Source organism: Eumetopias jubatus, unplaced genomic scaffold, assembly GCF_037043125.1.
Source record: "Eumetopias jubatus isolate StellerSeaLion01/CBP00866 unplaced genomic scaffold, mEumJub1_p1.0 scaffold_1, whole genome shotgun sequence".
NCBI lineage: Eukaryota > Metazoa > Chordata > Mammalia > Carnivora > Otariidae > Eumetopias > Eumetopias jubatus.
Genome location: NW_028274807.1, coordinates 215,743,325 through 215,757,550, shown reverse-complemented (window position 1 = coordinate 215,757,550; position 14,226 = coordinate 215,743,325). Strand labels below are relative to the sequence as shown.

The following is a 14,226-nucleotide window of genomic DNA, read 5'->3' as shown; positions in this document are numbered from 1 at the left end:
CTCTGACCACCCTGGTTGCCTGGAAGCTTCCAGTTCATGACAAGGAAGTGAGACCAGCTGAACCCTGAGATCAGGGTGGCCTGCGCAGCCCCCCATGATGCCCTCTTCCTCCCAAAGAGCACCAGGGCAGCAGGGGAGATGCACAGACTTGCGAGCCTGCAAGGCACGGCCATGGGTGCCCGGGCCGGAGTGCACAAAGAGCCGTGTGTCAGGGAAGTGGGGCTTTATTTCCTTTAGGATTGCAGCAGACACATGCACATGGGTACAACAGGGCTCGCAGAGGGGTACACAGTGGCTCACCCCAGCCCTGGGGCCAGGCCTAGGCACACAGGAGGACAGCCCAGTCAGACCCCACAGCCAGATCCTGAGGTCCTGGCCAGTGCCCCTGCCTGGTTCCTCCCCGCACTCGGCCCAGGACGGCCTCTGTCCCGGGAACTCTCGGGCTACAGGCTGCACAGGTGTCACTCTCTTAACCCGACCAACAGCTGAGAAGAACCAGCGCAGGGCACCACCCGCCGGGGACCCACGTTTTGGCGAAGCCCAGACCTTAGGCCCTTCCTCTGGCCCTTGACCCTGCTCGAGGGCGGCACCTAGTGGCGGACGATAGCACTGCCCGCAGCAACCCCCTCACCCCCTCTGGTCCAGGGCAACGGGGCTTTCTCCTCCCGCGGAGCTGCAGGGGCTGGACGGGCACTCAGGGGACCCTGAGCCTTCGCAGAGCATTCCAGGGGCCACGACTCCAATGGCCACGACCGCGAGCCCTGACAGTCCAAAAGGCAGCACTGGAACGGGGAGTAAAGCTGGGGTGCGACGGGGGCTGGGTGTGTCATCCCCGCATACTGGGCCGTGGGAGCTTCAGAGACGAGCGTGGGGCCATGACGGCGCCTCACCCCGCACCTGGGACGCCCTGGGCTTCTGCATCAGGGTACGGCACCCGGCCACACACACTCTCAGTAGCCCCTCCAAACTGACACCTCGAGGGCTGGGCCATCCCCTCCATTGGCCCTGGTGCTAGCTCAGTGCTGGGGGCACAGTGAGCATGGGGGATGAAGAGAGCCGGGTCAGAAACCACCTCCACCGCCGACCCCGGGGGAGCCACCTCCTGTCTGGTGTCCAGCAGAGGCCGTTGAGGCCCCTCTGATGCCAAGCCCCGGGCCCTGGGCAAAGCCCCCTACACAGGCCCCGCACACAGAGGCTGCCCCCCGCCAGCCAACCGTTTGCAGAGCCCAGAGTCCCCTGGGTGACGCTGCCCCAGAACCCCCCCGAGTTGCCAGGGCCGTGGGACAGAGGAGCTAAGTGGCCTCGAATTCCCAGCCCCATGGAGCGCGTCCCAGCCCAGCACCCCTCCCGCCCCGGCCCCCCCAGCTCAGGAAGCCCCAGGGCCGGCCCGGGGTGACAGAGGCCCACACTGCGGGTGCCCTCCGCCCCGCGCCCCTCCCCCCACCTGCAGCTCTAGCGAAGGCCGCACTCCACGCCCTGCAGTTTCTCCTGCTCCATGGCGCGCACCAGATCCTGCACGAAGCGCATCTCGGAGGCCACCTGCTTCGCCAGGGCCTCGTAGCGGTTCTCGAGGCGGCTGAAGCGGCGCTTGAGCCCACTGGCCCCCAGCAGGGCACCCTTAGCCTCTTCCTGGGCCTGCCGCTGCAGTGCCTCGGTCTTGTGCAGCTCCTGCCGCAGCCGCCGCAGGTCCTGGCCGATGCTCTCGTTCTCCTCCCTGTACCAGGCCTCCTTCTCCTCGTAGATGGCCGTCAGCGCCTCGATGTCCTCGTGGAAGAGGCGCCGGCTGTGCTCCAGGCCCCGCAGGCCCTCCTCCGCTGCCGCCACCTCCTCCAGCACCTTGGAGAAGCGCTCGAAGTTGACGTAAGTGTTGTTGGGGGGCATGCTCGAGTGGGACTTGATGGTGTACTCCTTGAGGCGCGCCGTCTTCAAGCGCCGCCGCTCGGGCTTCCGGCCGCTGTCTTCACGCCGCACGTTCCGCCGCCGGATTGCCTGCAGAGACAGAGGCCCGTGGCCTCAGCAGGGGCAGGGCAGCCACCGAGGGCCACATGCAGCCTTTGGCCGGCTTTCCCAGATACCGTTCTACCAGCACATGGCTCTGGCGCTCTCCTGCTAGGAGGGCAGAGCTCAGCAGTCACGCCAGAGATGGCAGCGAAGAAAACACAGACTCTCTGGCCCTTTAGGGAAGGTTGATGCTCCTGGCCGAGATGCCACCCATTCTGGAAGTTTCTGTGGGAGGGAGCCCTGCTGCGTGCAGAGCGGCTGAAGAGCCAGCCGGGCACTAGAGGGAGACCAACACCACCTCGGGGCACACCCCACGCCCGATGCCACTCAGGCCCACTCCCCCGGGGGCCCTCCCCAGACAGAGGCCGTGTCACCCTTGCCATCCTTGAGTGGGAGCTGCCCCGCCCACCTCACCTTGATCCAGGAGTGCTCCAGGCTCTGGGCGATGGTCATTCTTCTCCTGGAAGAGCCCCCCACCCTGGTTAGTGCCACGCATGCTATGTGCCCTATCCTCCCATGAGGCTGGCGGAGAGACAAGCAGACAACAGGGAAGGGATTTTCCAGGCTCTCCCCCGCACCTCTGCTCTCCATCCCCACCTCTGATGACTCCTACACACGGACCCCTAGGGACTCCCCTCCAGCCTGGGGGCAAGTCCCTGAAATGCCCTTGAAACTACCTGTGATCTCCAGAGTGCATGCTCCACTCAGCCAGCAAGGAGCCCATGAAGGGGCCAGTGGGGGCGCAGGCCCCGGGGTCTTCCATGCTTTCTGAGGGGTTTTGTGAAGTGGGGTGAGACCAAACGCTGGGTCTCGCCAACTCCGGCGCCCACAGGAGGGATCAGAGAGATGGAAGGAATGAGCGGCTCGCACCAGGGGAGGGCTGTCAGCAACAGGAGCCCCTCTCTGTGAATGAGGGCTCCATGATGCCAGAAGTTTTAGATTTTCCTGGGAAAAGTACCCAAGGAATTTGGAATTTCACACGAAAACTAAAATATCGGCAAGGAATTAACAGCTCTTCAGGACACAGTGGGAGCCAACGTGAGCATCCACTGCTGACCCCAACTCCCAGTTACGCGGAGGGGACAGCATGGAGGGACACGTTCTTGGGGAGCCGGAAGGCCTTCCCTGCCAGCCCCCCTGCCCAGCCTGGCGTTCCTACTTGGGGTCTTTGACAAGCAGCCGGCGGATGAAGTCCTTGGCCAGCTCGCTGGTGTTGCTGAAGTATTCCTCGTCAAAGTCATAGTTCACAGCCGAGATGTTGGTCAGGGTCTCCTGCTTGGTCTCACCCAGGAACGGGGAGGCGCCACTCAAACTGGAAGGAGGACAAAGGGCTCAGCGTCCCCGGCACTTGGTCCCTGTCACCTCAGGGGCCAGACACAGAGGAAAGCGGATGCTGGGCCCTGAGCTCCCCTGCACACCCACATTCCCCCAGAACCTGCCCCCAACGTCCCACCAGGAAGCACAAAAATGTCATGCTCAGCCACTGATGGGCACTAAAGAGGGGGCAAGTGTCTCTAAGGAAGCTGGAAGCATCTGCCCCAAACGTTTAGTGAATACAGAGGAAAAGCTGGTGACTTCCCAGGAGGGTGTCCTGGCCAACACCATGCCAGCCGGGCAGGGTGCCACGTCACCAGAGATGACACAAGGATATCATGTGCATCCTGAGCAGCTGTGCTGGGGGGCCACCCCACCCCCCCCCATGGGGCTCTGGGCACAAGGCACTGTGACGTATAATAATACACTTCTGGTCCTCACCCATCCTCAGGCACAGAGCTCCCATAAGCCTCGTACTCTCCTAAACACTAAGAACTAAGAAGGTGGGAGCACCTGTTATGATATTCGGTCTCTAGCCTCGGTTTCTGAAGTGGTTGCAAGGTGATAAGATGAGAAGAACCCTTTGCCGTCAATCACAAGCCCCTTTCAGCCACACCGGAGTCTACCCGAACGCGGCCACTTTTGGATGGAAGGGCCCTAGATGACCGCGGGCTGGGGCTGGGGGCCAGGTGAAGCAGCCATGGGGTTAGTAGGATGGATCTGCTGGCCCCATCCCTGACCTCTGGGGCAAGAAGAGGGGCTGGAGATTGAGTTCGTCACCGACAATTTAATCACTCGTGCCTCCACAATGGAACCTCCGTGAAATCCCTCAACGAAAGGGCTCGAAGTTTCCAGCTGGATTCTGAATGCCTCCATGTGTGGAGAAGAGTGCATACCTCCAAGTCCACAAAGACAGGAGCTCCTGTGCTCGGAGCCCTCCCAGACCTCGCCCTACGTGCCTCCTCATCTGGCCGCTGGTCCATATCTATGACCTTCATAACTAATTGGTACCAATAAGCACACTGTTCCGAGTTCTGGGAGCCGCTCCGGCAGGCTCTCCAGGCCAAGGGGGCTCATGGGAGCCTCTGATCTAACAACCTGGCCTGTGGCTGGCGGCTCAAGTGGGACCAAGCCCTGAGCCACCTCCAGGCAGAGGGCACCAGAACCGACTAAAGCTGTGGGACACAGTCTTGGGTGCCCCAAGATGGGTTTTTTAAATATTTTTCAGTTTTTGTTTCTATTTTTTTTTAATTTTTTAAGATTTTATTTATTTGACAGAGAGACACAGCGAGAGAGGGAACACAAGCAGGGGGAGTGGGAGAGGGGGAAGCAGGAGCTGAAGGCAGATGCTTAACGACTGAGCCAACAAGGCGCCCCCTAGTTTTTGTTTTTAAAGATCGAGGTAAGGGGCGCCTGGGTGGCTCCGTCAGTTAAGTGTCTTCCTTCAGCTCCTGCTCAGGTCATGATCCCAGGGTTCTGGGATTAAGCCCCATGTCAGGCTCCCTGCTCAGCCGTGAGTCTGCTTCACCCTCTCCCACTGCCCCTTCCCGTTTGTGCTCACTCTCTCTCCATAAAATGAATAAATAAAATCTTTTTTTTTTTTTAAAGACTTTATTTGACAGAGAGAGACACAGTGAGAGAGGGAGCACAAGCAGTGGGAGTGGGAGAGGGAGAAGCAGGCTTCCCGCCGAGCAGGGATTCCGATGTGGGGCTCGATCCCACATGACCGGAGCCTAAGGCAGATGCTTAATGACTGAGCCACTCAGGCACCCCAAAAATAATTAAAGGCTTAAAAAAAAAAAATCTTAAGAAACCTTCAGGGTGTGGGGCACCTGGGAGGCTCAGTGGGTTAAGCGTTGTATTCGGCTCAGGTCACGATCCCAGGATCCTGGGATCAAGCCCCTCATAGGGCTCCCTGCTCGGCAGGAAGCCTGCTTCTCCCTCTCCCGCTCCCCCTGCTTGTGTTCCCTCTCTCGCTGGGGCTCTGTCAAATAAATAAATAAAAATCTAAAAAAAAGAAACCTTCAGGGTGGATCACTAGGCCACCTGACAAGGGAAGAAAGAGCAGTGGGGGCCTGCTTAACACAGGGATGGAGGTGAGAACAGTCCAACCGTGGCGCCTGAGGGAATAGGTCAGGGAAACCTCTTCCGCACAGAGCAGGGTTTTCCAGGAGCCTGAGACAGGAAATCACCTTTCCCTCCTATACAAATTCATTCGTTTACTCATCCACCCATCCACAACCCACCGACCCATCCATCCACCATCCATCTATTCACCCACCCACCCATCCACCATCCGTCCATCCATCCACCCATCCACCCACCCAACCCACCCACCCATCCACCATCCATCCATTCACCCACCCATCCACCATCCAACCATCCACCCATCCACCATCCATCCATCCATCCACCCATCCACCAACCAACCATCCACCCATCCACCATCCAACCATCCACCCATCCACCATCCATCCACCCATCCACCCACCCACCCACCAAGTTCACTGAGCACTGTGGTGGGTCAGAGCCCACGGTCCCTGTCCCTGCCCAGAAGCCTTCCTGACCCAGCAGGGCCCCAGGAAACGCAGGAAGCACCAACCAGGCACTCACAGGATGTAGGTGATGACTCCGATGCTCCTGGACAGAGCACACAAGAAGAGAGGAACAGTCAGCTCAGTGGTGGGGGTGGCACCCCAATTCCCAGAATCTCTACCTGGCCCAGATGGGGAAGCCAGAAGCCCATGGCCTGTACTGCTCTCCTTCCAGGGTCTGCATGGCCTCCACTAAGGGCACTCCTCCCTCAGCTCTGGGTGTCTCAGGACTGGGAACCCGAGCTCATCTGGCCACACCCACCCTATCAAGGCTCAAACTGGGCAGGGGAGAGGTTGGGGCAGATGCGGGACTCTGTGCCTGCCGTGCTCCAAGCGGGGCTGACAAACTCTTCCTACAAAGGGTGAGATAGCAAATATTTCAGGCTTTCTGGGTCACAGTTTCTGTCCCTTATTTGTCTGTTTTGTGTTTAACAACACCTTAACAAGAAAACCATTCTGAGCTCACAGACCTGCCCTGGCTGGCGGGCCATCATTTGCCGACCCCCGTTCCAAGGCAGTGGTCTGTCTTGCCCACACCCAACAGCCAGGCGGATGGGCTACATCCCAGCCTGAGGCTGTGGCCTGGCAGCTCCCAGGCTGAGGGGCTCCCTGAGGAGCAAAAGGGCTACATGCCAGGCATGTGTGTGCTGAGCTCAGCGCCAGGCAGCCCTGGCCCCACCACTCCCCACCACTCACCACATGTCCGCCTCCAGACCCAGGGGTTCATAGTTGACGATCTCTGGAGCTGCAGGGACAGGGAGACGGAAGGGGCAGGGTCAGATCCTGGTATATCTGAGGCAGCACAGGGGATATGGCCAGAGGGAGGAGCAGGGCCCACCTGGCGGAGGGGGCGCGGGGGGCAGGGTGGCTCTGGGCCAGGAAGGCCCAACCTTCACGTGCCTGACACCAGGACCCGGGAGAGGAAATCAGGGGGGTGGGCCAGATGCCCAGGGCCAGGCCCGAGGCGCCCCCACAGGCCAGGAATCCTCAAATGGCCCCACAAACCCTGGCCCCAAGGCACTATGCAGAGCCATACCCACGAATTCGGGGGTGCCAAAGATATTCTTGAACTCATTCCCTGCTTCAATCTTGTGCGCGATGCCAAAGTCGATGAGCTTGATCCGTGGGTTGGGCACGTTCTTGTCCAGCAGCATGATGTTTTCTGGCTGGGGATATAGCAGGTCTGTTGCTCTGCCAGCCCAGCGTCCCCAGGACAGCCCCGAATCTCCCCTGGGAACCCCCAAGAGGTCACCAGCCTGCATTCTGCGCTGTAAGAGCTGGACCCCCTCCCCGGACCCACCACCCTGCTGGGGCCCACCTTGAGGTCAAAGTGGGCGATGCGCTTGGAGTGCAGGTAGTGGACGCCATCCAGGATCTGCTTGAGGAACTGAGTGGCCTCGTCCTCCGTCAGTGACTCCTTTTCCGCCAGGAAGTCGAAGAGCTCCCCACCCGAGACCAGCTCTAGGATGAGCACCACGTCCGTCTTGTTCTCAAAGATGTCGTGTAGCGTGATTATGTTGGGGTGCCGGATCTCCCGCAGGATGTTCACCTCTCGTTCGATCTCCTCCCGGCTGACGCCCCGCCGGCTGGATGACAGACGGCGCTTCTTGATGAACTTGGCCGCATACTCCTTCCCGGTGCCCTTCTGTCGGCATTTCCGTACAATGGCAAACTGGCCACTGCGGGGACAGAGGAGTGAGCAGGGGCCCGGCGAGGAACTGGGGAGGGGACGGGGCTTCTGCGACAGCACCTCCCGGCCCCGCCAGGTGGCAGGTGAGCTGCTAGGTGGGTCCAAAGCAGCCATGGCAGGTCTGCCAGGCAGAGAGCAGGGAAGTGCCTCAGTGTTTACAAAAGGGAACTGAGTCCATCCCGGGGCCGGTGGGATCCCAGGCAGCCAGGAGAAAGCGGCCGACAGGAGGTGTTTCCTCGGGCACAGTGGGCAGGAGGCCCTGAGAGCTGGCCACCCTGCTCGCCACCTGTGTCAGAGGAGGGGGCTGAGGGGTGGGGCGGCCGAGAGGGATTTTTTTTTTCTCTTTAACATTTTATTTATTTGACAGAGAGAGAGACAGCGAGAGCAGAAACTCAAGCAGGGGGAGTGGGAGAAGGAGAAGCAGGGAGCCCGATGCGGGGCTCGAGCCCAGGCCCCTGGGATCATGACCTGAGCTGAAGGCAGACGCTCAACGACTGAGCCACCCAGGCGCCCCAGAGGGGTTCTTTTATGTGATGTAATTCTACACTGATTTGACTTTCCATAGTCTATTTTGTCATGTTTAAAAACCTAAGAAAAGGGGCACCTGGGTGGCTCAGTTGGTTAAGTGACTGCCTTCGGCTCAGGTCGTGATCCTGGAGTCCCGGGATCGAGTCCCGCATCGGGCTCCCTGCTCGGCGGGGAGTCTGCTTCTCCCTCTGACCCTCCCCCCTCTCATGTGCTCTCTCTCTCTCTCATTCTCGCTCTCTCAAATAAATAAATAAAATCTTAAAAAAAAAAAGAAACCTAAGAAAAAACTTAAAAAGCCACTGACTTCTTATTTAACCGGTCAAGTAAGAGGAACACACACATTTTCAAACTGACAGAGAGAACAAGGGCCAGGGCCTGCACCCACAGAAACTGTTTCCACACACCTCTGCAGTTCCTTCCAATGTCTGCCCAAGAGAAATGACAACAGAAATCCACAGAGTGGTTCTACACAAATCCTCAGTCAGCACGATTCCCAGCAGCCTCAAGGGGGAAACAACCAGATGGCGATCGACAGATGAATACATGTCCACCACCCACGGACACGTCAATCGGCCGCGAACAGGAGCAAGCTGCCCACACGTGCTGCCCCGGGGACGGACCCCGAGCCCACGACGCTCAGGGAGGGAACCAGACTCAGAAGGCCACACGGGGTGTGAGTCCACGTGGGTGACACGTCCGGAACAGGCTCATCCACGGACAGGAAGGGGGCTCGTGGGGGCCGGGGGCTGGGGAGGCGTGGGGAGGTGACAGCTAATGGGGACAGGATTGCTTTTGGGTGATGGAATATTCTAGAATTATTTAGGGTAACAGCTGCAAAACCCTGTAAATACACTAAAAGATCACTAACTTGCACACTGTAAATGGGTGAACTGTACAGTACGTGGATTATATCTCAAGAGAGCAGTTATTAAAAGAGACAGAAATCCTATTTACTGTACCCCAGGGAGCTGTCCAATGTCCAAATTATTTTGCTATCCAAGAACTTAGTTATATTAACTTACTTTAACTCAAAAGCTGGCTGAAAAAAGCCAGACAATAAATATTTTTAGCCTTGTGGGCCATGTGGTTTCTGTCATAATTCTTATGCGTTTTTACAACCTTTTAAAAAAATAAAAAAACATTCCAGGTTCAGAGGCAGGCAGGATCACACTAGGCTGGGGCCGGATGTGCCCACAGGCCGTACTTTGCTGACTCCACATAAGCGGGGACCAAGTGCAAGACAAAGCACACACTCCTGAAAGAAAACATCAAGGCACCACCAGGGATCAAGAGAAAAGAGACAGGGAGGTGAGGGGGAGGGCTCCGAGGAAGGAAGGGCAGAGATGGGGACAGGCGGGGGTTAGGCTCTCTGAAGCTGGCAACAGCAGAGGCAGGTCAGGCCAGGCAGAACGAGCCTAGGAACAGGACACACAGACGAGCGAGGGACCCAACGGGGTTTGGGCGATAAGTGGACCAACCCATGGTGCCAGCACAGATGTGTTCTACCCCCGCTCAATCGGAAGATGGGAGACGTTCAAGATGGGCAACCTACTAACACAGTGGGCTGAATGATGGCCCCGCCAAGGACACCCACGGGTGAAACCCAGAACCTGTCAACAGATCACGGCTTCTGGTAAAAGGGACCTTGGCAGGTGGAAGCAAGTCAAGGCCCCTGTGGTGGGGGTGACCCTGGGTTCCCGGGGGCCAGGATCCTCATGAGGTCCTCAGGAGAGGGAGGCAGAGGGTGGGAGTCCCAGAGATGGGCAGACCCCATGCTGCTGGCGGTGAGGATGAAGGGGGGGCCACGGGCCAAGAAAAGGCTGGAGTCGGGTCTCCCTGGGGCCCTGGGGGGAACCAGCCCTACAGGTCTGTTTTAGACTCCAGACTCCCAGACCTTTCACATAATTGCACGTCCTTCTAGGCCACTGAATTGTGGTGATCAGTGACGGCGGTGACAGGAGACTCAAACACTCATCCAAAAGCCAAGTGTGCAGGTCAGCCAAGAAAGGCAGTGCTCCTGGTCAGGGCTCATCCCCCTACCTCCTGAACCTGCCACAAAGGTCCTTGGGGGACACTACTCTCCTGCCCCCTCCATGTCTCCACCAACTCTCCCCTACCCGAAATGCTTCCCCTCTCTTCTGCCTGCACTAGCCAAGCAAGTCCCACAACAAGTCCCCGATGGGAATGACATCGAATTCTGAACGTTCACCCCATGCCGGCGGCACTGGGCTAAGTGCTGGACGTGGGGCCTCATTTTCAGATATGAGGACTGTTCTCCCCTGCTTTATTCTAAGGGAAACTAACAAATGAAGAGGAGTAAGACAGGGCTCATGGGAATAGGCAAAAAAATGCTATTACAGGCTAAACTGGGTACCTCAAAAATCCTTGTTGAAGTCCTAACCCCCAGCACCTCAGAGCGGGACTATCCAGAGACAGGACCTTAAAAAGGTGATTCAGTTAAAATGAGCTTACATAGGGCGCCTGGGTGGCTCAGTTGGGTAAGCGTCAGGGTCCTGGGATCGAGTCTGGCAACGGGCTCCTTGCTCAGCGGGGGGTCTGCTTCTCCCTCTGCCCCTCCCCGCTGCTTGTGTGTGCTCTCTCTCATGCCCTCTCTCAAATAAATAAAATCTTTAAATAAAATAAAATAAAATGAGCTCACAGGAGTGGGATGAATCCAATCTGACCAGTGTCCTTTTAAGAGAAGAGAAGAACACATAGACACAGACAGACAGCCAGCCCTGTGAGGCCATGGGGAGAAGATGATCATCTGCACGGCAAGGAGAGGCACCTCAGGAGGAACCAGCCCTGCGGACACCTTGATCTTGGACCTCCTGCCTCTAGGCCCGGGAGAGTATGAATCTCTGCTGCTCACGGAGCCCCATCCACAGTACTTTTCTGTGGCAACCCAAGCCCACACAAGTGCACACACCACTCTATGAAGTGGAAGCCAGAGCGGAAGTCCACGTTGTCAACCCACAGAGTGATTTATTTCCCAAGACTATCAGCGTGAAGGTGAACTAGGAAGAAAGAATCCCTAACCCCTCCCAAGCACACACACAAAGAAAGTGGCTTCCAGTCCATGCGGCCCCATCCCCCTGGGACAAGAAAACGTGGCCCTGCTTTATTTGTGGTCCTCATCACCACGAGGATGCCAGGCTGCGAATTACCCAAAGACAGTCCGTAATTAGCCCCGGGGAAGACTCTGCCTCTGAAACTGAGAGCTTCTGCGGCAGCCACCTGCCGAGGTGCAGAGCGAGCATGGGAGAGGATGCTGTCCGGGCACAAGGGTGCACGTCTTCCTGATGCACAGGGTCCCGCCCCACTGGGACATCTACTGGGCCTCTGCCAGGGGGGCAGGCGGAAGCCTAATGCCCACCTCTGGTTCCGGCACACCTGGGCTTTGCAGCCAGCAGGGCTTGGTCTCAGGGCTAGAATCCCACATGGCCACTTCCAGCCTGCGTGGCCTGGGGCAAGCTGCTTCCCTCCTCTCGGCCTCCGCTTCTTTATAAAACAGGGAGAGCAGGCGCACCTGCCTGGTAGCTCTTTTCGTAGGTGAACGAAAGTAACGGAAAGACAGACTAGAACTTGGGATGTCCAAACGACGTCTGTAACTCATATAAACTGCGGCACAGCGTGTGCAGCATCTGTGCCTCTAGCCGTTCACCTCACAGATCTCTGAGCACATTTGGGATCATTGGACAGAGCCGTGCCGCCCAAGATGACAGCCACCAGCCACGCAGTGGCCTGCACACCAGTCTGAACCGAGATGTGCTGGAAGCGTGTATCACACACCAGATTTCAAAGGCTTCACATCCAAAAAAGGTGGTAAAATCCTTCACCTGTAATTTTTGTTGCGCTTACAAGTAAAATGATAATAGTTCAATCTACTGGGTTAAATAAAATATATTAATTATTAAAACGGACCCAGCTACTACAAAACTTCAGTACGCCTCCAGAGTAGCGAACATTCTACAGGCTGCATAATGCTCCAGAGGCAGTGGGGCTGGACCATTGAAGAAACTTCCCATAAAATCCTTACAGCGACTACCCCTGTTCTTAGGTCACTGGGTCTGTGCACATACATATTCCTGTGGAATTAATTCTTAACAGTGGAATCGGTGGGTGAAGGGGCATATACGTGGGACATTTGGCTGACTTTGGCCAAGCCACCCTCAGCAGGAGGACCTAACACATTTCCAACAATAAAGGATGAGATGGAGGGGCGGGGGGGGGGGGGCTACATTCTCTACCACTCTATTAAGGAAATTCCTAAAGGAGGGACTTCAGAATCCCAAATGAGCCTGAAACACTTTCTCAGCCAAGGCGTGAGACACGACTCAGTTATTTACATTCCCTTTTGGTGACATCATGGGGCTGGTCAGCAGCGAACTCACCAAATAAGGTCTGAGGCTGGGGGGGGGGGGTGGGGACGGATGGTGCCTGACTAGTCTGAGGCACGGTGTTCTCAGGGGACACTCCGAGGCCCCGCCAGACAGGAAATCAGCTGCCTGGCTGGAATGGGAAACCTCCGCTCTTTCCCACAAGAATGCTAAACAATTGGCAGGGACGTGGGCCCAGACAGGAGGCCTCTCCTGCAAATGTGCACGAAAACCAATCATCTCCCTCAAGAGAGGATTAAATAGAGGGACACACCTTTACCAACAAACGTTGCCACCACCTACTGTTCTCCCGCCACATGGCAGGAACCCTGGTAGGTGCTCCATGGGCTCAATTCTATTTCTCCCCAACAGAGGTCAAAACAGGAATGTGCAGACAGGGCCACCTGACTCCAAAGCCTAAATTCCTTTGGCCAGCACATGCCACTGACTCATTCCTTCTCGGAGAGGAGGATGAAGGACGGGGCGGAGGGATACTATCCTGAAACCCCACAGTGCCCCCCTCCCATGTCCCGAGCTCCAGCGGCCGGCCCTGCTCACCTGCCCAGCTCCTCCCCCATCTCATAGTAGTCTTCTACGTCTTCCTGCCTGAATGTTGACATGGTGGGCGGCCTGCTTTCTGGTGCCTTCCCTTCGCTCAAGGCTGGAGACAGGACCTCAGGGAGTCCCCTAGCTGTGACCCTGGAGGAGAAAGGGGAAATAGGGAAGAAGTGAGACACCAACTATTACTCTTAGCTACACGGAGCAACCTCCCCCACCCTGCGCCCCCAAACGAAGTTCCATGCTCCTCATAAAAGGCACATGCATGTGGCAGGCCGGGTACTTTCCCGTTACCTCACTTGGACACCACACCACACCGTCTCTGGAAGCCCCACTGTGCAGGCTTGGCCCCAAAACTACCCCCAGGCCCACACCTCTGGCTCCCCACACACTGCCCCAGCCCTTCTCTGCCTCTCCCTCCTAGGCCTCTCCCAACCTGCTCATCCAAAGCACCCCCCCACATTCCTGCAAGTTCCCCCCCCACTCTGCACACCCGGGGCTCCCTTGCACCTGTCCAACATCCTAAGCCGTTCCAATGCCAACACCCCCCACCTCCCTGCCCACCTGCGACCTTAACCCCTCCTGTCCTCACCCGTCCCCCCCACAAACCCCTGACCACAGATCTCTTAAGACCTTCCTCAGCGGTGTGCTAAATTCCTCGGGAACTGAACAATGGCTTCCAAACTCCGGCCAGCCCCCTACCCACGGTCGCCGCCCCCTGACCTCCGCCGTCCCGACAGCACTAACCGCTTCCCCGCTCCTCGAAGGCACCCCTGCAGAGGCCCGCATCCCGTCTCCCCCACCCGCAAAGGGCCACATCTCAGAGTCTCCTCCACCGTCTTTTCCCCAACCTTCGGACAAGCTCCAGGCTACACCGCCACGGCCCTCTCCACAGGCCCCTCCAAGCCCTAACGTCCGGGTTCGAGCGTCTCCAAGGCCGCCACGCCCCTCACAAGCCCCGACCCAGCCCCTTCTCCTGCCGGCTCATCCCAAGGAGGTCCCCGAACGTCCCCCCCGCGCCCCCGAAACGCCGCCTCGGCCTCCCCCGCCCGCCGCCGGCCACGAGTCGCGCCCGCTCCGCACCGTCCGCGGCCCCGCGCCCCGGCCGGCCCTCTGCCGCGCTGGCCACCGCCGCCCTCTCCAGCCCCGCCGCCTCGGCCGC

The 14,226-nt window shown here is 58.1% G+C and overlaps 1 protein-coding gene across 3 annotated transcripts; it reads right to left on the bottom strand.

Moving 5' to 3' along the window:
• Nucleotides 1-208: 208 nt before the first annotated feature.
• On the bottom strand, nt 209-14,226 carry DAPK3 (death associated protein kinase 3). Of its 3 annotated transcripts, none has more exons than XM_028126322.2 (9): nt 14,148-14,226; nt 13,065-13,205; nt 7,228-7,588; nt 6,946-7,075; nt 6,606-6,654; nt 5,929-5,955; nt 3,161-3,313; nt 2,416-2,461; nt 209-1,989 (listed from the first exon to the last, which is right to left on the bottom strand). In XM_028126322.2, the coding sequence occupies exons 2-9, from the start codon at nt 13,124-13,126 to the stop codon at nt 1,453-1,455; spliced, it is 1,365 nt and encodes a 454-aa protein (XP_027982123.1). In that variant the 5' UTR covers nt 13,127-13,205; nt 14,148-14,226; the 3' UTR covers nt 209-1,452. The 3 variants fall into 3 exon arrangements, with proteins under 3 accessions (XP_027982123.1, XP_027982124.1, XP_027982125.1); XM_028126323.2 differs by lacking the exon at nt 14,148-14,226 and adding an exon at nt 13,916-13,978; XM_028126324.2 differs by lacking the exon at nt 14,148-14,226 and adding an exon at nt 13,812-13,878.